The 26,025-nt window shown below is 40.2% G+C and overlaps 1 protein-coding gene across 2 annotated transcripts in view; it reads left to right on the top strand.

The window, feature by feature from the left end:
- The window catches only part of anapc2 (anaphase promoting complex subunit 2), a 46,096-nt gene that overhangs the window by 11,243 nt on the left and 8,828 nt on the right, over nucleotides 1-26,025 (top strand). The window contains exons 6-14 of one of the 2 annotated variants that reach the window (XM_059994354.1): nucleotides 971-1,088; nucleotides 6,793-6,974; nucleotides 7,442-7,583; nucleotides 9,979-10,054; nucleotides 10,682-10,867; nucleotides 12,411-12,540; nucleotides 14,183-14,418; nucleotides 14,975-15,210; nucleotides 17,472-17,892. In XM_059994354.1, the coding sequence (XP_059850337.1) occupies nucleotides 971-1,088; nucleotides 6,793-6,974; nucleotides 7,442-7,583; nucleotides 9,979-10,054; nucleotides 10,682-10,867; nucleotides 12,411-12,540; nucleotides 14,183-14,418; nucleotides 14,975-15,187 (1,283 nt within the window). In that variant the 3' untranslated portion in view covers nucleotides 15,188-15,210; nucleotides 17,472-17,892. Of the gene's footprint in view, nucleotides 1-970; nucleotides 1,089-6,792; nucleotides 6,975-7,441; nucleotides 7,584-9,978; nucleotides 10,055-10,681; nucleotides 10,868-12,410; nucleotides 12,541-14,182; nucleotides 14,419-14,974; nucleotides 15,211-17,471; nucleotides 17,893-26,025 lie in introns of those variants that run through there. The other variant, XM_059994355.1, reaches the window with a different exon arrangement.

Raw genomic sequence — 26,025 nt, forward strand, 5'->3', positions numbered from 1 at the left:
AAAATAGACTGGCTGGAGATTATAGTGGTGAACTGTGTAGACATGGTGGGTGGATAGGCAAACACATGGCAGATACAGTTTAACACGTGCGGTTATGCACTTTGGTTTAAAATATATATTTTAGTAAAACTCTTCTATCGCCATTTGGATTTTGGTCTTTGCAGACTGGCATATTCTCTGAACTATTGGGTATTACTCCTACTAATCCCCAAAGCACACCTTTTTTAGATGTTGGACAGTACTGTAATCAGTGAACATGTTGAGTTTATAGGCAGTGCAGAAGGGGCCTTGATGAATTTAATGGGAGTGCGTGAAACATCATCCAGTGAGCCAGATATTCAGCTACCAAGATTTGTAAAAAAAAAGCAGGTTATTGGAGTTTTGCCATATTTTCTGAATGTTGATGGATGAGGAGAAGGATAGTTGCAACTAGATCTAAGTTTCCTAGTACACCAGAGACAAAAAACACTGCAGATGGTGGAAATCTGGATCACCACTCTCACCAACTCAGTGGGTCAGGCAGCATCTGTGGAGGGAGATTAACAGTCAATGTTTTAGGTGAGACCCTTCATCAGGACTTTTCTGGTTCCAAAAGAGCTATTCCATTGGTTTGGTTTCTACTTAACTTGAATGACGAGGTTTAAAATGTGTGTAAATTGATTTTTAATTTTTTTTACTTTATTTCAAACTGCGCCACCTGGCAACCCCCGATTTAACCTTAACTTAATCGCAGGGCAATTTACAATGACCAATTAACCTACTAACTGGTACTTCACTGGCGTGTGGGAGGAAACCGGAGTTGCTGGAGAAAACCCCCACATTTCACAGGCAGGCTGTACAAACTCCTTACAGAGGACAGCTGGAATTGAATTCCGAACCCCGACACCTGAGCTGTAACAGCATCGTGCTGACTACTAAACTACCATGGTGCCCTGTTTCAGTATTTAATGGCTGATGTTTCTTTATTTAGGAGTGAATACTGCTGATGTGATAACATTGTACATTTCTGCCATCAAAGCCCTTCGTGAGTTGGACCCATCCATGGTAATTTTGGAGGTGGTATGCGAGCCAGTACGCAAGTATCTAAGGTACAGTGTTTCATCTGTGGTTACTGTGAGCAGAACTGTGTTTTACTGAGTTTGCTGATCATTACCTCACCATAGGAATACTGAACACTTTACACTACAATGGACTTTGTTTATTGTTCTAACTGAATTGGCAATCTAGCCATAGACCAGTTGCATCACAATGTGGTGGTACAGCAATTCAAATTCACAGGAACTTAAACTGCAGAGAGTACCGTACTCAGCTCAACAAATTACTGACACGATCTCCCTAAATGAGGTGCCGCCTCAAAAAGCACTATCAAGGTCCCCACTCGCCCATGTCATGCCACGTTCTCGCATCTGCAAATGTGCAGAGGGCATAGTAACCTAAAGTTGCACACCACCGGGTTCAGGAACAGCTACTTCCTTTCAACCATTCGGTTGTTGAACCAACTGGCAAGACCCTGATCACTACCTCGGTTTAGCAATACTGTAACCACTCTGCATGACGTTGTTTTCTTTCTTGTAAAAATTGTGTATAATTGGAATTTTCTTATGCTGCCTTTCTGGTACTATGTACCTGTGATGCTACTGCAAATAAGGTTTTTATTGCACCTGTGCATAGGTGTACTTGTGCATGCGACAATAAACTCAACTTTGATGTTTTGACTTTTCTCACTCTGGTTAATTATTGCACTTTTTGTGGATGAGTAAATTAACATGTCACAGTTACTATTGGAGCAAGTTATCAGCAGTTATGTGGTTAGAAAAGTGCACTTTCAAATGGTGAACATTATGCTCAGTTCAATACACTACAGGTTTGCTGGAGTTAAGATGGAATGTATTACTTTGAATTGTGATGGAAATGGGAGTTGGCCTAATGTTTTGCTTGAAAGTCTGGGTAATTCTTGCACCAGAACAAAATGCTGTTTGGAAGCTTCCTTTCTTTTGTAAGGTGGATAACAGTTTAGCAGGAAAAATCAACAGCTTGAGAGATGTGAGTCTTATAAACATAAAAGATAGGAGCAGGACTTGGCTATTTTGCCTCTTGATCCTGCTGTGCCATTCAAGAGGATTATAGCTGATCCTTCCTGACCCATCTCCATATATCTTGATTTCTCTTACCGATGTGTTGGTTGGTAAAATAATTGACAACAGTAAATAATCTTTGTTGTGGGTTAGTAGTAGGAGCGTTCGAAAGGAGTTGATGGGTATGCGAGATAAATAAGGTGGGGATTGGGATTGATGGGAATCCTTTGAGAGTTGCCTCAGACTCAGCAGGCTGAAGTAGCCTCACAAGTTATAAGGGAAAATGGAAATATAGGAAGCTTTGCTGAACTCCATAGGAAGTATGGTCACGTTTTAGTAAAGAAACCGGAATTGTATAGAATTCCTTGAGGAATTCTCTGAGACTTCACCAAGACCTTGTATTATTGCTGTAAAACATTTATTCAATGTGTCTTTCCTCTATAAGTACATTTGCACGATACCTTTCAGTGATGTATACAAGAAGCTGTCTCTGAATACAAACACTTTCTTTCTTCATTATTCAAACATGTTTACGGCTGCATAGTTTATTCTGAGTTGTACTCCATTTATTATATTTTTGTCCTCTCAGCTTGTCTTTATTATCATGAAGCCTTTTTACATCTTCATTCTTGCTCAGTTTTGTCTCATCAGCAGACTTGAAAATATGACATTTGCTTTCCTCAACTACATCACTGATACAAATTGTGAAAATCTTGGTCCTAACTCCAATTCCTTTGACTCGTCACAAGTCACAGCCTGTGGACCTGGGAACGATCTTTTATTCCAGCTTTGTTTTTAAAAAATTAACTCTTAATCCACACTAGTATCCAATTACATGTGCCATTTATTTGTTCTCTAACTTCCTGCATGGAAATCTTTTAAAATCCGTATGCACTGCAATCATTGAGTCCACTGCATCTATTCGACTAGATTCATTCTTGAAGAATAGCAATAGATTAACCGAACACTATTGGTTTCATAAATTCATATTGATTCTTTGCAAAGCTGCTTTGGTTTTCTAAATGCCCTATTATGGCTTTAATAATATATTCTAGCATTTCCTTGTTCTCAGGCTGAGCCATTAGTATTTACATGTTTTTCTTTTTCCTCATTTCTTACATAATCAGATCTGCTATACTCCAGCCAGCAGGAACAATCCACAAGGAAATAGACACAGAATGTGCAGGAAACAATCAGCAAGTTGTGTGTCATCTGTGGATATAAAAACTGAGTTAATGTTTCAGGTTGGAGACCTCTCTCAGTATCAATGTAGCTTTAGAAGTTGGTAACCACCATGTCTTTAGGCATTTCTTTCAAAGTTCTGCAATACTGATCAAATCCTAGAGGTTTATCATCTCATAAGCTTTTCTGGTTGTATTTCTTTTCTACTATTAATCTGTTTTGTTTCTGGTCTCTTGATCCTTCAGAATTTCTGCAAGTTTGTCATGTTTGAGGAATGTTTGTTTAATTCCCGTTATTTCACTTTTATGTTTCTGTCTGTAATTTGCTCTTGTTGATCTTTTCCTTTTTATAGACCAACAGAAGCTCTCACAATCTCTCACAATTTCATTTTAGCGTAATCTAATAATTCAAGTTTTGCTTTATTAATTTTGTGGTCAGAGTTTGCTGACTTCTAAAGGAAATCCCAAACTTCAGGCTTGCTGCTTTTTTTTGGTTGGATTACTGGCCCTCCCCAGGTTATGAACAGCTGGCTTGTATCCAGCCAGTACACATGAGTGAGCATTTAGGAGACCATATTTGCTGGCTGATGTGGGGCTGTAGACATTTGTGATTCACAAACTGGCATACTGACACAGATAAAATTGTTCCAAAGTCGTTCCTCTTGATAACCCTTTTATTCTCAGAATCAGCCTTGTGAACCTCCTCTGAACCATCTCCAATGCCAGCATATCTTTTCTTAGATGAGGAGCCCAACATTGATCACAGTACTGAAGGTGAAGCCTCACCAGTGAGGCATCACATCGCTGCTGTTGTATTCTATACCTCTTGGAAAAAAAATGCTGACATTGCTTTTGCCTTCCTCACCACCAACCCTACCCTTTAGGATTCCCAAGTCCCTTGCATCTCAGATTTTTGGATTTTCTCCCTGTTTAGAAAATACCCTGCACATTTTTTCTACTGCCAAATTGCATGACCATGCACTTTCCAACATTGTATTTCATTTGCCACTCTCTTGCCCATTCTTTTAATGTTTAAGTCCTTCTGCAGCCTATCTGTTTCCTTAATACTACCTGCCCCTCCAGCAGTCTTCATATCATCTGCAAACTTGGCAACAAAGCCATCTATTCCATCATCTAAATCATTGATATACAGCATAAAAAGAAGTGGTCCCAACACAGACCCCTGCAGAACACCACTAGTCACTGCCAGCCAACTAGAAAAGGATGCTTTTATACCCACTTGCTGCTTCCTACCAATCAGCCAATGCTCTAACCATACCAGTAACTCCCCTGTAATGCCATGGGCTCTTAACTTGGTAAGCAGCTGCGTGTATGGCACTTTGTCAGAGGCCTTCTGAAAGTCCAAATATGCAACATCAACTGCATCCCCTTTATCTACCCAACATGTAATCTCAAAGAATTCCAACTGGGTTCTTCAAGCAAGATTTTCCCTTAAGAAAACCATGCTGACTTTGTCCGATCTTGTCCTGTGTCACCAAATACTTTAATCTCATCCATAACTATTGACTTCAACGTCTTCCCAATCACTGAGGTCAGGCTAACTGGTCTATAATTTCCTCTCTGCTGCCTTCCTTTTTTAAAGAGTGGAGTGAGATTTGCACTTTTTCAGTCCTCTGACACCATGCCAGAGTCCAGCGATTTTTGAAAGATCATTACTAATGCCTCCACAATCTCTAGCGCTACCTCTTTTAGAACCTGAGGGTGCAGTTCATCTGGTCTGGGAGACTTGTGTACCCTTGGCTCTTTCAGCTTTTGGAGCACCTTCTCCCTTGTAAGTACTTTTCTTCCCTCACAACCTTCAACATCTGGCACACTGCTAGTGTCTTCCACAGTGAAGACTGATGCAAAATACTCATTTCATCTGCCATCTCCTTAGACCCCTTTATTATTTCTCTGGCCTCATTTTCTAACAGTCCTATGTCTACTCTCATCTTACTTTTTACAATCTTGAAAAAGCTTTTACTATCCTTTGATATTGTTTGCTAGCTTTCTTTCATATGTCGTCTTTTCCTTCTTAATGATTCTTTTAGTTGCTCTCTGTGGAGTTTTAAAAGCTTCTCAATCCTCTACCTGCTAATTTTTGCTTTGTTGTATGCCCTCTTTTGCTGTTACATTAGCTTTGACTTCCCTTGATAGCCACAATTGTACTATTTTGCCATTTGACAATTTTTTTGTGTTTGGAATACATCTATCCTGCACCTTTCTCATTTTTTCTAGAAACTCAGTCCATTGCTGCTCTGCTGTCATCCCTGCCAGCATCTCTTTTCAATTTACTTTGGCCAACTCTTCTCTCAAACCACTGAAATACTGCTATGTCAGACTTTACTTTCTCCCTATCATATTTCAAGTTGAACTCAAAGTCATATTGTCATCACTGCCTCCAAAGGGTTCTTTTACTTTAAGCTCCCTAATCCCCTCCGGTTCATTACATAACACCATGTCCAATATAGCAGATCCTCTAGTAGGCTCAATGACAAACTGCTCTAAAAACCATCTGGTAGGTATTCAACAAACCTGCTCTTGAAATCCATTTCCAGCCTGATTTTCCTATCGACTTGCATGTTAAAATCTCCCATGACTATCATAACATTATTTTCCTGTTGTAATCTGTGGTCCACATCCCAGCTACTGTTGGGAGGCTTGTTTACAACTGCCATCAGGGTCCTTTTATACTTGCAGTTTCTTAACTCAACTCGCAAGGATTTAGCATCTTGTGATCCTATGTCTGACTGTCCTATCATTCTGATACAACATGTAACCTTGGACATTCAGCTCCCAATTACAACCATCCTTCAGCCAGGATTGGGTGATAGCCAAAACATCATACCTGACAAACTAATAGTGCAACAACATCATCTACATTATTTCTTATACTCTGAGATGTCCCTGACCCTGGCATTTGGGAGGCAACTTATCTTTTGGGTGTCCCGTTTACGTCCACAGAATCTCCAGTCCGTTCCCCTGACTATCAAATCCCCTATCACTACCTAACATAATTTATGGAGAAATTATTTTTGAAAATGGACCCTCACTGGCATTGTAGACTAGATTTTCTTTTCTGTTTGTTAGACTGATATGTAGCATTAATTAATTAACTCCTTAGCTTTCAAAGGTTATTTGGGAGTTAACGACTTCGATAGGTCTAGACCTACCGGTAGGCCATGCTAGGTAAGTGTGAGGGGATCGGGGTATTAACGGGTTACTTCAGGAAAGTGTACTGAAATACTAGGTCAGCTGTGGCCTTACTGAACAATGGGGTAAAAACAAAGGGCTGAACAGTGAACAATTTTTGATATTGTGTCAGAATGGGAGATTTTCTACCTTAAGGTAGGTTGGAAACAATCTTGCAGCTTCTTGCCTATCATTACTGATAAAGCTTTTTATTTTAGTGGAATTCAGCCCCATGTCTCAGTGGGCCAGGCCTGTGGATGTGAGATCCTGTACCAGGCTACCACATCCTGGGTGATGTTTCTTTATAACTAATTTATAATTTATTTTTATTTGTCAACTCCCAGGACTCGTGAGGATACTGTGAGACAGATTGTAGCAGGTTTGACTGATGATTCAGAGGGTTCAAGTGATCTTGCGAACGAACTCTCAAAAGCAGATCCAATCACTTTGGAGCACGGACAAGACAGTGATGATGACATGTCTGATCCAGAAAACTGGCTTCCTGATCCTATTGATGCAGATCCAGGTAATGTGAAATTTCCCAAATAGGAAGGAGAAACGTATGCATAGTTTTTAAGGAGTACCAGGTAGATAATAAAAAAAGAGCCAAGTCCCAACAAAACAGGTTCATGTTTAGATTCTAACAACAAATGGATTTCTCTGCAGACAAACTTTAGATTGTGAGTTGTCCTGGTAGACCATAATCACCCCGAGTGATTTCTCAGTAATGCTTCCTTGTCTTAATTATACTGATATTTTGTGTAGTTTCTTAGCAGAACCTAAATAACAGAAGCAAAGCTCTGAAATACCTCATCTCGTGTAAGAATTTGGTTATATTTTTTGATAAAGTGTTTGAGAAAAATGTGATGTAACTTGGTAAGCCAGTCTTAAATTTAAAGCAAAAATCAGGAAGAACCTTTTGCATATTTGCCACTTGGTCTGTTTTTTGTGAATTACCAGAATGACTGTAGTCCTTCTAAATTTCATTTTCAGGGAAATGTGGTTCTAAGCGCAGGTCTTCTGATATTATTACCTTGTTGGTCAGCATTTATGGCAGCAAAGAGCTTTTCATCAATGAATATCGCACTCTCCTGGCTGACCGAATACTCCATCATTTCAGCTATATCACATGCAGGTATCAAGATGCTTGTTTTGATCCACTGACCACCATTTTGTACCATATGATGTCTGATTAATCTCTACTTAAATTGAACAGACTAAGCACAGATTTCATTCCCTGCTTTTGGTGACTAATATTAATAATGCATTTCAATTCCCCTATTGCATTTTTAAAAATTGTAATAATTTTTCTGAGTATAATATTTAATGGGGTAAAGTATCCAAAGGCATTTTGTAAGAGCATTATCAAACAAGGTTTGATATTTAGCCCTATAGTGATTGAAAGCTTGGTCAAAGTGGTAAGATTTTAGGAAAATCTTGAATACGGATAGAGCTGCATTATTCTTCCAAATAGTATAGCCTCATATTTTCTGACATTATACTCCACCTGCCAAATACTTACCTATTCAATTAGCCTTGCTATATTTTTCTGCAGGCCCCTTGTGAGATCCTTGCAACTTTCTAACTCACCTGTCTTTGAGTTGCCAATAAATTTGTTTACAATACATTTAGACTTCAAATCATGTTGTTCTTGAGAATCTGAATGCAACAATATCTGTCCTCGATTCAATAGAATCTGCTATTTCCTTTGTATTCTCTGTCTGTTGGTGATGACCCTGAAGTTTAGGCAGAAATGGTCAGTCTCTATCTGACTGTTAGTATACTTGGAAAAGACAGTTTCCTTGTCACAAAATAGAATTTCATGAAATCAGCTGTAATGAGAGATTACCTGAGTTGTAAATGTATTGTTATACTAAGGTGAAGAAAGCTTACAGTTATAAAGAGCCGTAATAACTGTACAACTCATGTTCTCATTATTATTTATTATTTTTATTTGGTCAGTTTGTTGCCTTTTGCACATTGGTTGTTTGTCAATCTTTTTGTGTAGCTTTTTTTTATTATGTTGTATTTCTTTGTTCTGCAAGAAAATGAATCTCAGGGTAGTATATGGTGACATATATGTACTTTGATAATTTTGTAATACATTTTCTTTGAATTTTGAACTTCCAGCTGTCCAGTCTCCTAGTGATTTTTTTTTTGTTTATTCAAGTGGATTTTGCTGCTAGTATTTTTCCCCATCCCTGTTGGCCCTAAAAGATTGTGAACTATTTGACTTATTGAAGTGAGCTCTTCATCATGTCAGTAGTGTCAACTGCTGATCGCAGTACACTGTTGGGCAGGGTACTAAATCTTCTTTCCTGATTTTTCTTTTGAAGTTCATGATTCCTAGTAGATCAGGGAGTGTAATGGTTGTGACAGTTTGCTTTGGTTTGTGTGGCAGAACAGGACACATCTGCCCAATGGACTTCATAGTGGTTGTAGTTCTCTTAGCTGTGCATTCATTCAAAACAGTATTTCCCGTCTCTGATTTTAAAGCAATGACCCTTAGTTGTAGATTCTCCCACAAGGGAAGCATCATGTTAAGATCCCTCTCGTGATAGAAGCCTACCTGTTCGACCTTTCTACATAAGTAAAAGCTCAACTCTTCCAGGGAGCAGTGTGTTAAAACTTTAGACTGCTATTCAATGCTTCCCTAATTAAGATCAATATGTACAGCTGTGGTCTCATCAATGTTATATACCGTATAGCTGGTGCAAAATGCCTATATTTTTATTCACCTTCCCTTACAATAAATGGTCCCATTCTATCAGATTCTAATTAGTTTCTGTACCTGCATAATAACCTTTTGTGATACTTAACTAGGACACCCAAATCCTTCTGTGTATCACAGCCCTGTAGTCTCCCACTCTTTAGATAATATTTTTCCTTCCAAAATGGATTTTTTCCTGACAATGTTTCTTTTGTCACGTTTCATAATTAACTTACATTTATCACCCTTCCCCTCTGAGATCCATTAACCTACTATTCATTCATCATGTGCACTGGCCCTCCAGCCCTCACTTCCCTGCTCATCAGTTGGTTCTGGTTCCACCTGCCTTTTGTCTCTTCCCTAATGTTTTCCATTATCACAAATAGTCCTGCATCCTCACATATCACCCTCCAGAGGCTGTCTTTACCTTCAGACAGCCTTGGCCAGTGTCAGCCCTGATGACCTCCCCACCACTCCATCTCAGTATTGAGTGGTTTGCTCTGGGCGCCCAGCCCATCTCAACAGCAACCCCAATAAACAGATGTTCCACATTGCCTTGGTGGCTCACTCCGTACCAGGCAGTGTAGTGATGAGATTACTTTAACCCTGTAGAAACTGTTACTCTGGTTTTCTATTTCTGATTAGCTTTATTTTATTTTATACTCTTAATTTTTCATGTTAATCATCAGTCATTTTTGCTGTTTTCTATTTGGCTCAGTCTGTGGAAGTGGTTTGAATTGCCCTCTCTTCTAGGTTCAACAGAACCTAGGTTCAGCCTGTTGTGGGAGTCCTGATAACTCACATGCGATTTTTGCTGCAGGGAGATACGAAACCTGGAGCTACTGAAGCTACGCTTTGGAGAGGCTCAGATGCACTTTTGTGAAGTCATGCTGAAGGTCAGTGGAAGGGACTAGGGTTTAATCTGATTTTATTTTACCTTCAGTTTATTGCCAGTTTATTGGCTGTGAAGGCCAAGTCATTGGGTGTATTTAAAGTGGAGGTTGATAGTTGAGAGGGCAGGAGAATGGGGTTGAGAGGGATAATAAATCAGCCATGATGGATTGGCAGAGCAATGGGCTGAAAGGCTTAATTCTGCTCCTATGTCTTATGACTTCTGGGTTGAAAATGTATGACTGCCACTCAGATTTGTGGGGTTCTGAACAGTTGAGAGACACGTAGGATGTAATAGAAGAGGTAATTGACTGGGTGGTAGGTAATTTTATAGGTGATCATTTCTTTTGATACTCTGCTTTTTTTGTGTTTTTACCATTTCAAGCTCAGATGTGTTTGTTGCTGCAGATAAATCTCTGGGTTGGGGAGAGTTATGTAGTCAAAAAATAGTACTGATTCATTTTTATTGACAGCATCTTCCTTTTTGAAAAATTCATTTTAAATTGCTATTACGTAACATAAATATTCTCTGGGTTGTTTATTTATTCGTTTGGTTTAAAAGACAAGTACCCTTTAACATAACTACTGCTGAATAGTAACTATTCTGTTCATCTTTGGGTTTTGTCCTTCAGGATGTAGCAGATTCTCGACGGATAAACAGCCATATTCATGAGGAGGAACAAGAAGGCCCCTTACACCTAAATGCAATGATACTCTCTGGTGAGTTTTGGCCTCCATTGAAAGAGGAGAAACTAGAGCTCCCTCCTGAAGTGAAGGAAGCAATGGATGCTTATACCAAGAAGTATGAGAAGTTAAAAGTAAGTACTGTGTATTTGTAAAAATTACCTTTCTTTAATGATTGCAGAGATCCAGTGCAGGTTAAGATTGGAGATGATGGGCTATAATTTTCAAAGCTCAATACTGACAGACTTGGAATAGAAGGCTTATCTTCAGTGTTACCTTGCATACAAAAGTTGAAGTGGTTACTCTTTCAAGTAGCAATATTACTTGAGGTATTATCTCCCAACCAAGGACTCAGTTGATCAGCTGTGTGTTGCTAGTCCCGTGGTACTGTTGCCAGCAGGGTAAAAGAAGGACCTTGTATCTATTTCCTTTTGAGGAGCACTTAGTTTCCTTCCCAAGTCGCGTGACTAAGAGCAAATGTGGGAAATAAGACACATGTATTACAGCACTTGCACAAGAAGCTGATGTCTTGATTTTAATTATCAGCCTAGGTGCACGGTGTTTGTGCTCACTCATTCTTCATGAGATAGATCTGTTCAGGTGCTTTGGTATCACGTACTTCCTGTTGAACTATATTGTCTGTATGAATAGGAATTTTCAGTTGAAGATATTTTCAGGATTTGGAGCTTCTGGTTATTTTATGGAAGCTTAACATTTTTATTTCTGTATGTCTTATGATGGAGGGTGCTAAGATAGCAATGAGGCAATGAAGTGATGCAATTACAAGCATTTTGCTCTTGTGTGGATTAAAATTTGGAAACTCTGGAAAAGATACAAAGCATTTTGATTCTCTTTAGTAAGCTAACAATTGCCTTTAATTTATTTTTGAGTTATCAGACTGTCTGCTCCTTGAATATTGATGTTGTTTTTCTAGCCTTGGGGAAGCTATCTTAATGCCAATTGAGATGACTAACTGCTAATGATACTAATTTTTTACTTCTCTCTGCATGCCTTAATTTTGGTAAGATGGTGGCATGCTTGGTCACAGTGGCCTTTCCAGGTCCGACAAGTGGTACAAATGTGTAGCTTAAACATTTCTCTTGTGATTGCAAGACCCTGTTGGACATTGGCTATATGAGATACCGCTAGTTAACTGATGGTGTGGGAGCTGCATAGTCTCGGTAATTGTGCAGACCAGGCCCACCCGCCATGGCGTCATCTGTTACAGCACCCTGAGAGGAGGTACCGGAGACGGCGTGGGAGAGAACTGAGGTGCGGTGGGCGCATCGGAATCCATGCTGCGTTGGGGGCTGCTTCCTTCTGTCGGTGCTCCTCTCCACTGTTTGCTCCCTGGAAGACAAGCTAGATTGCCTGCAGCTGACCCTGTGCAAGACAACCCTGTGCCTTCATCTGCCGAACCAGCATGAGATGAGGAACTGCTGCGTACTTGTTCTTGAATAACTGTGGCTCCAGAACAACATCCCATGCACCATCAATCTTCAGGCCATGCCACTCAGGGACTTGTGCTAATATATTTTTGTGACTGTATGTGCTATCATAATAATATCTACTGTTTTGCACTGTGCCCCGGATGTATCATTTATCTGTATACATGTGTATGGTTGAATGACTATTAAACTTGAACTTAATTTCACTTGATGGTTTCAACTTGCGCAGGCCATGAGGTCTTTGAACTGGAAACCTCACTTGGGAAACGCTGATCTGGAGATTGAGCTGGCAGATCGAACCTTGTCTGTGTCTGTTTCCCCCGTCCATGCGGCCATTATAATGCACTTCCAACAGAAAAGTAAGTATCTGTACGAGTAGTGAGGGATATATTTAAAAAAATCATCTCTCAATATTTTATCCCAATTAAACATTAGGGTAATGATAAGTATTTATCTATAGTGGCCGGGTAGAATGTTGTATCAAGAATCTTCCTGGTGCACAGTACCTTCTGAGAAAGATAGTCTGAGTGTTAATAAGCCCTTGCCCACCTCCTCTTCCTCAATGCCACCATACAGGAAATCTTTATTCTAGTTCAACTCATGCTTATTTCACTTCCTTGGGTCATTATTAACACAATTGACTGGTGACTTAAAAAAAAAATGACCAGTAAAAACTGTTGAAGCACATTTGGGTTCTGTGGGATGCCAAAGTGGAAAAAGATTCTGCTTTTTCTTGTGCTCTTTCTGCCAATTTTCTTCCATCCCTACTGCTAATAAGAATATGATTTTGCCAATGTTAATCACTCCAGGAGGTGAATAAGACTGGCAATGTTTAATGGTCATGGTAGCCAAGTCTTGTACTTAAAAGGTGGAGGGATGCATTTTGCATTTTATAGGGTTATGAAACCTGGCTAATAGAGGTTTCCGAAAAAGACTAGTTTCCCCCATTGTTAACTTAAGAAATTATTTATTGAGATTTAGCACAGAATAGGTCCTTTTGGTCCTTAAACCTGTGCCAGCCAGCAAATGCCCTGATTCAATCCTAACCTAATTACAGGATAGTTTGCAATGACCAACTAATTTACCAACTGGTATGTCTTTGGAATCTGGAAGAAAACCAGAACACCAGGAGGAAGCCCATGTAGTACAAACTCCTTACAGGCAGCGGTGGGAATTGAACCCAGGTCACTGGTTCTGTAAATAGCTGTGCTAGCACTACCCTGCTGTGCTGCCCCAACTTGATCATGTCAAAGCCAGTTAAACCATCCCAAGTGATTTCATCACATGCCATTATTTGTACTTTAGAAATTTTATACTGTCTGATGCATTACTAATTGAGTGGGTCATTAAAGGGATCCAAGAGAAAAGGTGATTTTTGACATCATAAACAAACCACAAACAACAGAAAATCTGTCAAAGCAACAGACACAAAATGCTGGAGAAACTCAGCAGGTCAGGCAGCGTCTATGGAAAAAAAGTACAGGTTTGGGCTGAAATCCTGGTTCCTCCAGCATTTTGTGTGCATTGTTTTGACATAGTAAAATTTGCTTTCCAAATTTCTAGTATACCCTTGAGTAGTTTCAGAGAATTATACAGTTTTGAATCAGGACATATTGAAGATTATTCACTAAACATGGACAAGAGGATGAAATAATTGAAATGCTTCTTGAGTGTTTAAGGATAAAGGGGAAGCCTTTTAGGACCGAGATGAGGAAAAACTTCTTTACACAGAGAGTGGTGAATCTGTGGAATTCTCAGAAACAGTTGAGGCCGGTTCATTGGCTATATTTAAGAGGAAGTTAGATATGGCCCTTGCGACTAAAGGGATCGGGGGTATGGAGAGAAAGCAGGTACAGGGTTCTGAGTTGGATGATCAGCCATGATCATACTGAATGGTGGTGCAGGCTCGAAGGGCTGAATGGTCTACTCCTGCACCTATTTTCTATACTTCTATGTTTCTGTGAGTGAGTACTGAGTGTCCTTGCGTGTGTGTATCTGCAGGTACCTGGACTCTGGAGGAACTTAGTGATGTCCTCAAAGTTCCGCTCATTGCCCTGAGAAGGAAAATTGCACTTTGGCAGCAACAGGGAGTCCTAAAGGAAGATCCGCCAGATACATTTACAGTGATTGAGGAAGAACAGAAGGACCAGCAGGAGAAAATGGTTTTGATTGATAGTGATGAGGAGGGAGACTCTGCTATGGCTTCCCAAGCTGATCAGAAGGAAGAGGAATTGCAGGTTAGAGCTATTGGTTGCTTGCAAAGTAAATTGATGATGTGGGGGTTTTCTTCATCAGCACTTTACAGTGCACTGATATTCAGTTGCTCACAAAATCCTTGAACATCATGAGCCATAGATCAATCTTGAAGACATAAGGGAGTGCAGATAATGGAAAACACGTCCAGATGAAAGGTTTCATTACGAAATACAACTGTCCATTTTCCCTCACAGGTGCTGCCTGAATCAACATGACTCCCAAAGTGTATTTTTAATTTGGCCATTGTACCAATGTGATTATGAGTTTGAAGTTGTTTTTGTGTTGTCAGTTGAAAGGTGAACTTTGGCCAGAATTCCAGGAGCAGTACTTCAAAATAACACCAAGAGATCTGCAGTATGTGACTGAGATCACAGGCAATCTTTAGGCTCTGGTGAAAAAAGTCACAGACATGCTGGGTAAAAGCACTGCTGTGGCTCAGGATTCCAGCAGGAATTTGTGGCTTCAGGGGTAAGGGTAGTAATACTGCAGATGGTGTTTTGCTGCCTTTTAAAGAAAGCTGTTCATTGTGTTTTGCAGCTTTTCTGGACGTACATCCAGGGCATGTTGACAAATCTTGAGAGCTTACCGCTGGAGCGTATTCACACCATGCTCAAGATGTTTGTAATGACAGGCCCAGTACTGACTGAAATTGACATGCAGGAGCTGCAGGCGTTCTTACAGAAGAAAGTGAAGGACCACCAGCTAGTCTACTCTGGTGGAGTGTACCGGCTTCCTAAATCTAACTGCTGAGCATAGGGCTCATGCACAAAAAGGTAACTTTATTTATGCAAGGTTTCTGTCTGATTTGAAAAACGATGGACAGCTGTGTTGACCTTGGGTTGCTTCATGTCCAGAAATGTATCTACCACCTTCCATCATGGTTTTGGAAACACTAGGAAAAAAAATATTCAGCTGTTCACTAACAACATCTCAAATTCAAGATGATCTTTAAATCTACATTTTTAAAATAGCTATTCCTGTGTACTGTTTTGCTACTGTATATTATTATATCTTAAAAATATCAGAGCATTTTTGACACCACAGCATAATGTCCATGAAGGCTTGTTGTGTCGAGCAGTTCCAAAGACTTGGCATGCCATTCAGTTAGATTTACTGCCTTCTCAATGCCAATGAAGATGAAAAGCATGGAAAATACTGGAAATATTTAACAGTTCAAGTAGCATCTGATTACTGATTACTTTTTATAACTGAACAAAGATAATGTATGTTGCTCCAGGAAGAGTTTCACCTCTTGAAGGATATGAAGTCATCTTAGCGATTGGTATAAATGAAATTAATGATTGATGTCATAGTGTTTGTTTCAAGGTCATCCAAATAAAATTCACAAAAATGAAACAGCATTGTGCATTTTTCATCTCTCAGAAACATACCCAATTTTACCATTTACTCGTCTTATGGAGTGAATTATTGAAATGCTTTTTTGTAATAAATATTCATGACCAAGCAATAGTGGGAAAGAAGACATTCCATGAGGGCTTTTTCCAATAATTCTTGTTGGCGATTGCTATGACCGTGCAGTTGGAAAGATGTTCCCTTACAACTTGGATTGATTGTGGATGACTACAGTTGGCTCTCACCATGGAAGCACCAGCTGGTTACTGCAAGTTCTGGGCAGAGGAGCTACATTCTGAGTAAGGCATTGTTTAGGAAGCTGGTGGAAGCAGAAACTTTGACTTTCTGAGAGGGGACAGGGTTTTCCTGCCCTGCACTGCATTTGGAACTGCCATAAAACGATTTGGTCAGTGGCCTGTAGAGCTGCCTTGTTGCAGATCTCACAGCTTCTGTCAGAGCCTCCAGAGATGCACCAACAAATGCTGTGAATTGAGGTTGATTAAATTCTGCACCTATTAACAGAAGACAATTCTGACTGGAGCAGTTTACTCCAGAAAGACAGTAGGTTCTCCTCCATGGAAAGAGAAATGTGCTGACAACTGCTGTACAGTGCAAGTATCCAGGTCAATTTCAGAGTAGAAAGGAGCTCCTGGATGAATTCCTGTGAGAGATTGAAGATGGACTGTGACACTCACACTGTAGCATCTCTTGCATCCTTCTGGTGGGGCAGTTAATAATGCATGTGGCATTTGCACGTGCGTCACTTCAGACTTCCCATGTTTCCCTATTGAAGTCCTCAGCTGTGCTCTGTGAAGTACTGGTGTGAAGCCCTTTCCCTCCAGGGAGTTGGCATGTTCGTTGTCCATATGCATCTGGCCTGACTGTATCTCTCTAGATGAAATGCACCCCACCAACCAGATTTGTTTTGCCTTTGCATGATGTTCCTGCTTGGTGTGGGTGTGTGGCATGATACTGTGATGACCCCTGAGGGTGTGGTGATAAAATCAGAAGGACTATGGAAATTGTTAGTGCCTGGTGTAGTTATGCAGCAGTCATTGCCATGAGGAATGGAAATTAGAACTCCAGAAGTAGCTTTACCCAGAGGAATGTAACTGCTTGAAATAATGGCTCATTGCCATTTCCTTGAAAATAGAGTTGAGCATTAGTACTGGCCTTTACGGCAATTCCTAACCCCAAAAGCTGAAGGTCGAATCTGAAGTTTACTTAGGTAAGTTTTGTGCAAAATCTGCTTAACAGTGAACCAGAGAAAATATGGTATATCCCCGGTTAAGTGTCAAAAGGAGTCTAGTCTCCAATTTTTTCTAAAACTTCAAAATCACTGTTACTGAGAATTCAAAATCTTTTGTGTGTCATCTCAAAGTGCTTTCAGCCACCTTTCCCCAGCAGTGGGTTGCTAGAGAAATGTTTTAACAGCCACAAAAAGTTGCTAGCAAGATTTGTATTGTGCTGTAGAGATGGAGTTGGTGTTTGTGCTGTAGATTGTGGTGTTTTTAGATACTTCATTCTTATGTGGTCAACTGATAGGGCCAGGTTTCCATTTTTTAAACTGCCCTACTCCACCCACAAAAACAATTGAATTTCTTCAAACTGCACTCTCTGCTATATTACTAAGTTGAAAGAGGACTGCTTTGAGTACTAATTTAGATCCCTTACTTTCCAGGACAGACAGAAGGAATCAGATTTTGAAGTTCTGACTTACTGTCATCAGTGACCTTGATCAAAAGAAGCTTTATGTGGAAGAATTTGCCATTTTCCTGTAGATTATTGGAGGAACAGCAAGATCTTTGGAAGCTCTAGACTTTGATCTTGCTGTCCTGGATTCACTTCATTTCATCTGTACCCAAAATCTGTGACAATAATATGGCCATGGTGAATAAGTTAATGTCAACTGCATGAACCTGAGCAATTTGATCTGTATCACAGATGGACAGGAGCAAGGTTATCCAGCGGTAATTACCGTCACTCACCTGTACCTGTCAGAAGACAGTTTGTCTTTACATTCATCTCATGATAATTTTGTGAAAAACAGAGTTGGTGATCACTGATGTGACAATAAAAGTTGGATTTGTTTTTTCTTTAAATGTTATGTCTGTTACCTTGTTCAGTGCCATGCTTGAGTTCAGAATTTCTAAAGATACCCATCTAAATTTTGTGTATGTTGCCAGTTTATGCTCAGCCTGTAGAATCCATGATTTCTGTGTTTTTACTGTGAAACTTTCTGAGGATAGATTCTCATCCTTCAGAGTGTCATCATCTTCTAAATTAGTTTTTAGGTAACAAGATCACCTTTTAAATGAAAGGAGTACCTGAGCTCCATGCTTGTGGATTATTGAGCAATTCTCCATTGTGTTCAAAAGGGCAAGGCAATACTAAGTGCCTGATTTTTAAAATTCATTTTCCTGCTTGAGTAACTGATTTATTTCTTACAGCACACACAAGTATTCAACTGTAGTATGAGATGCCTTTAGTGTCTGTGGGGTGTCAGAATGTGTCACCGGCAGGAGTTGCTCTGTGCCTCTGCATGTGAACGTGTACTTTAGCAGAACCATCCCTATGGTCAGTTACCTTGACACTTGTGCTGCTTGGTTTCACAAAGGTGACAGCTATTACCTGCACTCGTCAGAGCTACAGTAGCAATGTACTGTGAACGTTGCAGTATATAATCACCAGTGAATACTTCAGGACAAGTATATCATCTGAGGAATTTGCAATCTTGGTTATCTGGCTTGTGATAAAGGTAATCTTATTTGCTTTGAGTTCACTAATCTTTGAGTACTTGTTTGGAGAAAATCTCCGAACAGTTTTTTTAAAACAAAACTTTAATGTTCAGTTACAATATCCAAATATTGGAATGCATGATTTGCCTAATATGGATGTTGGAAATAGTTTGCCCACTTTCATTCACTGTGCTGAAGACATAAAGGCTCCATGTATATACAGCAAAAAAAAATCAATCCATACGGATACACAGGCTTGTTGAGCCATTTCAGAAGACAGATTGCCAAATTTGTTGAAGCTACAATTTTTGTTAAATGCAGCCTCAGAAAGAGGAGTTACAATACAAATGGCTGCGGCAATAAACTTTGGATCTTTCCAGTATTGCAGTTTGCCGTCCACTGCCTCAGAAGGTCTCGAACTAGACACACTCTCTTTCGGTGTTGGCCCATCAGTACTGTTCTGTACTGGATTCTAATACTTTATACCAGTGATACCAAAACATTTTTGTGTTACTGCCTACTGGGCCACATTCCCAGGACCCTGTCTCCCTTTCTAGCCATTACATGAAAACTAAAAATAGATTTATGAGGCACAGTGAAAGAAAATATGAACTGCAAATTCAAAGCAGTGCCAAATAATTGCAAACATTATTCAAATTTATTTAAAGCTACAAATACATTTATTTGTTTTAATTATAATTAAATAATTTTCATTTCCAATTTGACTGTACATTAGTACTTTGCTTTTTCAGCTTTCGATGAGATGGATGGGCTTGGTACAGTGATATCAGCTTCTCAACGTCAGGCTGAAAGTCACTCAGAAGGAGGCTCAGATCCACATGCTCAGTAATTTGCAGTCTGTTTCGTTGCTTTTAAAGAAGTTGGGTGACTGCACTGAAACAGACCCCACTAAATATGTTGTTGGAAAGGCAATAAAGAACACCTTGCCCTTTTTCCACAGTACAGCATAGAGTTCAGAGATTTTTTTTCTGCAACCAAAAGTCCTCATGATTTTTTGAACCTCTGCTGAACCTCAGCCATTTTGTAGTGGCCAAGTGGTTAAGTCGTTGGTTTAGTGATCTGAAGGTCACTAGTTCAAGCCTTAGCTAAGGCAGCGTGATGTGTCCTTGAGCAAGGCACTTAACCACACATTGCTCTGCGATGACTCTGCTGCCAAGCTGTATCGGCCCTTGCCCTTCCCTTGGATAACATCGGTGGCGTGGAGAGGGGAGACTTGCAGCATGGGAAATTGCCAGTCTCCCATACAACTCTGCCCAGGCCTGTGCCCTGAAAACTTTCATAGGCGCAAGTCCATGGTCTCGCGAGACTAACGGATGCCTATTTGTAGTGAGATAAGTTTTTCCTCCATCGTTCCTGTTAATTCCTCATTACGTGTTCAGGAATGGATTTATTATCCAATCTGGAATTTGGACTGAGAGAAGATCCTGAAATCTCTCTCATGTGTATTTATGTAGCACATCCAGATGGGCTCAGTACACTTGAAGAGCTTTGTCTGGTATTTCTTTCTCTTCCAAGTCAGAGAGGCTTGGGAATTGGAAAAGGGGACAGTGACCAACGTTGCACTTAAATATAGTTAATTTGGACAGAAATGTGGAGATAACTGATTTGACTTTGATAAGATTCATAACACTTCTTTGCAATTCGAGTGATTTCATTAAACTTTTATGAATAATTTTGACAAATAAGCAATGTCATGCCAGATAGTCTTTTGAGTTGGTTACTGAATGAAACTTTCAAGTCTAAATTTTAACACTTTCAAAAAGTGCATTAAAATGTTTCAGGCAGTTTCATTTTGAGAGCCATCTGACTTCAGTGTGCAACAGCAATGATTCAAACTGTTCATCATTCTCAATACTGCTGGTGGAACACAGCAGGCCAGGTAGCATCTATAGAAAGTAGTGCAGTCGACGTTTCGGCCCGAAACATCGACTACTTCCTATAGATGCTGCCTGGCCTGCTGCGTTCCACCAGCATTTTGTGTGTGTTGCTTGAATTTCCAGCATCTGCAGATATCCTTGTCTTATCATTCTCAATGGAAAGCTCTCAAAATAGTTGAGAATTGAGAGCATGGAACTTGATGTTATTTCCCACTGTGATAATGGAACACTTAGGTGTTTTTGTGACAAGATATTTTATGTAAATTACACACTGAATGCTAAAAATGTTAGGTAGAGCTTTTTTTCCAAGAAATTACTAGCCCCACAGTGACATCCTCTCATTGACGGTGCCCCATTGTTGCACAAGAAAGAATGTTGGTTGGGGAGTGAAGTGTCCTCTTTGGAAAAATTGCTCATCAACTTGAAATATTGACTGCCCCTTCATGTCTGTTTCTAGTCCTCTTACAAATAACTCTTGAATCATGTTTTCATCTTTTATGAAGTGATCATACCCAAGAAACAAATATTTGTTGCTTTGCAAAGTTGACTCATACAACAAATTCTGTTCTCCTAAATATTTTTGCACAATGTGTTTTTCACATTCTCAGACATTTGATGTATTCATCTTTGAACAGAGTGGAATTAATTGGTCTGGTGACTTGTGCAAAACCATAATTAGAACTTCCCTTACTGATGGTGAAATCAGTTCTTCTCCAATTGTATGGGGCTTTACAGATTTAGCAATGTAGTGTATGAAGGATGCAAACCATCACTGTTTTATTGTGAAGTGCTGGCAAACATGTTTTGAAGTGTTTTAAATTTCTGAAAGTTTTCACAAAGTGAGTGAAATAATTCCAAGTTCTTGTTTGCTTTAGCAGAGTGTATTCTATTCAAACGTTCAAGGATGTTGGATGGTTTCATTGCCTCATTTGGAGAAAAAAACTCTTTCACATCTACGCATCTATTCTTTTTCTCCAGCCCTGCTTAAGTGTCTTGGCCCGAAACATCAACTGTACTCTTATCCATAGATGCTGCCTGGCCTGCTGAGTTCCTCCAGCATTTTGAGTGTGTTGCTTAGATTTACAGCATCTGCAGATTTTCTCTTAGTACTGGATTAAATACATTTTTCAGATACTTCACACCATACTATCTACACTTTTTCTGCCATTTACATTATGGATTATTTTCCAAGTCTAACCCCAAAACATCCATTAAGATGGCAGCATCCTCGGATGCAGCTGCTTCTACAGGATCAACCAAAGGTGTTATTGTCTTTTTAAATGTACTTTTTATGATTGCAAGACACTGCTGGACTTAAGAACTTAAAGTACCGCAGGTCTACCCCATCAGCAAATTGCTTGTTGGCGAAAAAACTGAAGGAGCTGGACTTGGTGTGGACTATGATGCCTGCAACAGAGACATTGGTGTTTGAAGGAGGTGTGCAGTCAAACACAAGTGATTGTCTTTGTCACTTGTGATTGAAAGACCCTGTTAGACATTGTTGGTGTGGAATGCTGCAAGTCCAATTCATTGGTTTCCTGGTGAATGTCGGAGCTGCGTGGCCATAGTCATTGCAAGCCTCATTGCCGCAGTGTCGCCTGTTTGCCATCGCCCAGGGGGAGGTGTCGAAGTCAGAGTGCCAGAGGCAGCATAACAAGTTCATGTTGGGAGTTGGTGCTGCCCCCGTTGTTTGCTTGGCAGAAGACAAGCTGTATCGTGTTCAACTGCAGACTGCTGCAGCAGTCATGGACTCTGGGAGTTGTCTTTTTTTTGTGTGATTGTATTTTACTGCTATCTTATGCCTGCTGTAAGCACTGTATGTGTTGTGCTGTGTGTGACGTTGGTACTGCGTTTTGCACCTTGGCCCCGGGGCAGCACTGTTTTGTTTGGCTGTATTCAGGAGCAAATGACAATTAAACTTGAGGTACTGCAATCAATGAAGGGGAAAGTTATGACATCATAATAGCTTAGGCAAAACCTCTCTGCCTGGAGGTACACAAAGTAGGGCAGCATTTTCTTGGTTGTGCCATGGGTTGGAGAAATGGGGTCAAGTCCATTTGAAAGGGCAGACTCTGAACTTTACCCCATCGAATTCCATCCCCTAATTCAATTGTGTCACTGATTACAGCATAGGTGTCAAACTCAAAGCCCGCGGGCCATATCTGGCCCGGCATACAATTATATCCGGCCTGCGAGATCATTTTAGATAGATCTATTATTTTAATTATTAATGGCCCGGCGATATGACGCCTATGATTGTAAGTTAATACCAATCATAAAAATAATGCTTGCTCAGCAGTCTTCTTCATAAGAAACGGAATTTGTTAAGTGAAACACTTTGTAGTTATAGCAGAGACTGAGACACATGAGAACAGGCTAAAAAAACGGAGGCAATGAAAGCTGCGTTCGCACGCGCCCGACTGATCCGTCCCGCATGAAGCTGCATTTTGCCCAATCTGGTCCATGACCTAAAATGAGTTTGACATCCCTGGATTAGAGTATAGGAATGATAATCGCAAACATTACCTCAGTAATGAATGGCAGTAATGCAAGGACAAGGTTAGGAAACAACACAATTTTTTCAGTTCAGACTTCTCGTGACATACCAAATACAGAAGTGTCACATTGCTATAATGACTATAACATGTCATAATGACTATAACATGCATTGATCTAACGAATGGTGGGTTAGCAAGAGATGAGATGGTTATGTGATCATTGTAATCAATTATAAGGCACTGAGGATCAAGTGCTTGTAATAAGTAATTCATTTCTCTAATTTAGCCTGAAATCTTTCAGCTGCCTGTCTTGCTATCAAGTGCCCCCCATCACCCCTTTTATCTTAATCACTCCCCTAGATACTCCCCTCACCCTGGGGGGGTTAATATTGCCCACTTTGGAACCACTGCTCTATACTAAAGGAATTCCATTATCAAAACTTCAGCTAGTGTGCCAAAGGCAGTGAATAATGCTGGTCACTACCGTGCACCCTGGAAGCAGTACTGATGACTCAATCTGTCACCTTTTCAGTTTTCTTTGGTTTGGCTGAAAAGCAAAAAAGGGAGTTGTGGCAACTTGCTTAACGATTCTCTTGCTGGCAACAGTATACAAACCATACCTCTACGGCATTGTAATTGATGTTCGCACAAAATCTGCCATTTTATGCTCCTCCACCTCCCTGAACCTTTTTATTTTGGCATCTACCCTCACTCTTTCCAGGCCTGATGATGCCTCTTGGCTCATCTCCCTCTACTGATGCTGCCTGGACTGTCAATATCCTCCAGCATTCATATGTGTTGCTCAATATTTCCAACATCTTTTGTGTCTCTGTGTACAGACAAATCCTGTTAGAGACCATTCCGGTAATAATGGTGCTCCTCCCCAGTCTGTCTGAAAGCCGTGCAGTTTCAATAAATCAGGTATCAAGACTGTCCTAGTCTGCTGCATGAGTTACATAAAAATGCAAGGGAACTCGGGTAAACTGCAGGTATGTATTTGAAACTGGCTTGCTTATAGAAGGCAGATTAGGGGTGGAAGGCTGTCGTTCTGGCTGTTAGTCTGTGACCAGTAGTATTCTGCAAAGATCAGTGCTGGGACCTCTGTTTGTGATGATACATCAATGATTTGGATGAATACGCAGTAGGGTGGATCAGTACATTTGTGGACAAAACCATGACTGGACTTGTGGACAGTATAGGACTATCAAAGTATACAATAGGATATAGATTGGTTACAGCTATGAGCAAAGAAATGGCAAATGGTATTTAATCTGGACGTGAGTGAGGTGTTGCTCTTTTGGAGGTGAAATGGAAGGAGGAAGTATATGGTTAATGATAAGTACTTTAATGATATCAGGGGATCTTGGGGTCCAGATCTATGGTTCATTGAAGATGGCTACACAAGTGGCTAAGTATCATGACGTGCATCCCTTCATTGATAGGGGTGTTGAGCAGAGGAGTAAGGAGTCATGCTGCAGCTGTATAAGACTTTAGTCAAGTCATACTTGGGGTACTGTTTGTATTTTTATTATTTTGTTTTTGTATTAAAAACCAGAACTCCAAACACACTGACATGGTATTCACAGGCAGATTTTAGGGTCCCTTGGAGGGCAAAATGATTCTCACCAGAGGCAGCAAGAAATAATCAGCTAGTAACAGACACATATTCATGTCCTAATCTCACCACCCATTTGGAAACTGTACTGGCCATTGCTGGGAGTTACAGTGCTTATGCCATGCCAGTAGTAGGGTACCTACTGTCAAATACAAATATGTCTTTAAAGCTAATCCTCTCACTTGTGTTCAACTATACACTCAACCTAGACTTCTGATTTACAGATTGTGTAAGTAAACAGCTTTTAATTTCACCTACTCCTTAAATCACAAAGCCTTGCCCCACCCATTCACTTCATTCCAATATGGCCATACTGTGCAAGAGCACCAAGCAGGTAAGATGAAAAATGCCACTCTGTTTCACCTTCGATTGCTTCCAGCTGAGATAAAATTGCTCACAACACTCCAAGTGAGGCCTCACCAGTGCCTTATACAACCTCAGCAAAACATCCTTGCTTTTATATCCTAATCCTCTTGAAATGAAATTACACTTTGCCTTCCTCACCACTGATTCTACCTGCAAATTAACCTTTAGGGAATCCTGCATGAGGACTCCCAAATCCCTTTGCACCTCTGGTTTTTGAATTTTCTCCCCGTTTAGAAAATAGTCTATGTTTTTATTCCTCCTTTTTCTTAGATGCATGTTATTCTGATTTCAGACTTGCATCAGTTGTAAGACTTCTCTTTCATCTCTTCCATTTGATCCTGGTGTAAAGGATTCATTCAACCTCTTTGTTCCTGCCTGAGCTACCTCAGGCTCAGATGAAATTTATTCTGTTTAAAATTGATAAGATCTGATTTAACAGAATTTAGAGAATTTTCATTATTTATAGATGCACACATGACAGTCAGGGTTCTGATTGATTGTCTTGGAAAACTGTCCAGTGTGTAGTGGTATGCTGTAGGAAATAAGTATCTTTCAAAACAGTCATCATTCTACAGATGTGCAGAACTTGAAAATGTCCATTTCCTGAAATCATATCCCTGGACTAAATGTTGAAAGCCTCTGAACACTACTCTAAATTCTGCTGAGGAATGTATAGAATCTTAATTTGAGCATTGGACATCTGTGTCTTCAAACACTCTTGCTGCCCTCTGGTTTTCTGTTGGATTGCTTGGCACCTAACATGCACTGGAGGCTCCTGGCTTTGTGCTTCTCTGTCAATGGGAGCATTTGTGCCTCTTGCACTAAATTACTTCAGATCGTGCTTCAGCTCACCCTGTGGAAAAGAGAACTAGCGTGTTCTGCCCTCCGTGATATATATATAAAACTTTGCACTTTTTAATTGTACTACTTGTTCCTTTCTATAATAAAGTTTCTTTTTAAAGTCTGTCCCGAGCCTTTAGGCTCATCAGGCCGGTGATTATGCCGGTTTTTGTGGCGTGAAGCGAATGAGAGTACGAGACTCCCCCCCCCCCCCCCCCCCCCGGATAGGATGCTAGTCTATCGCGAGGTTAACCCCCAGCAGTTTTGCCAGTACCCATTT

The sequence above is a fragment of the Hypanus sabinus genome, chromosome 18 (genome assembly GCF_030144855.1).
Source record: "Hypanus sabinus isolate sHypSab1 chromosome 18, sHypSab1.hap1, whole genome shotgun sequence".
NCBI classification, from domain to species: domain Eukaryota; kingdom Metazoa; phylum Chordata; class Chondrichthyes; order Myliobatiformes; family Dasyatidae; genus Hypanus; species Hypanus sabinus.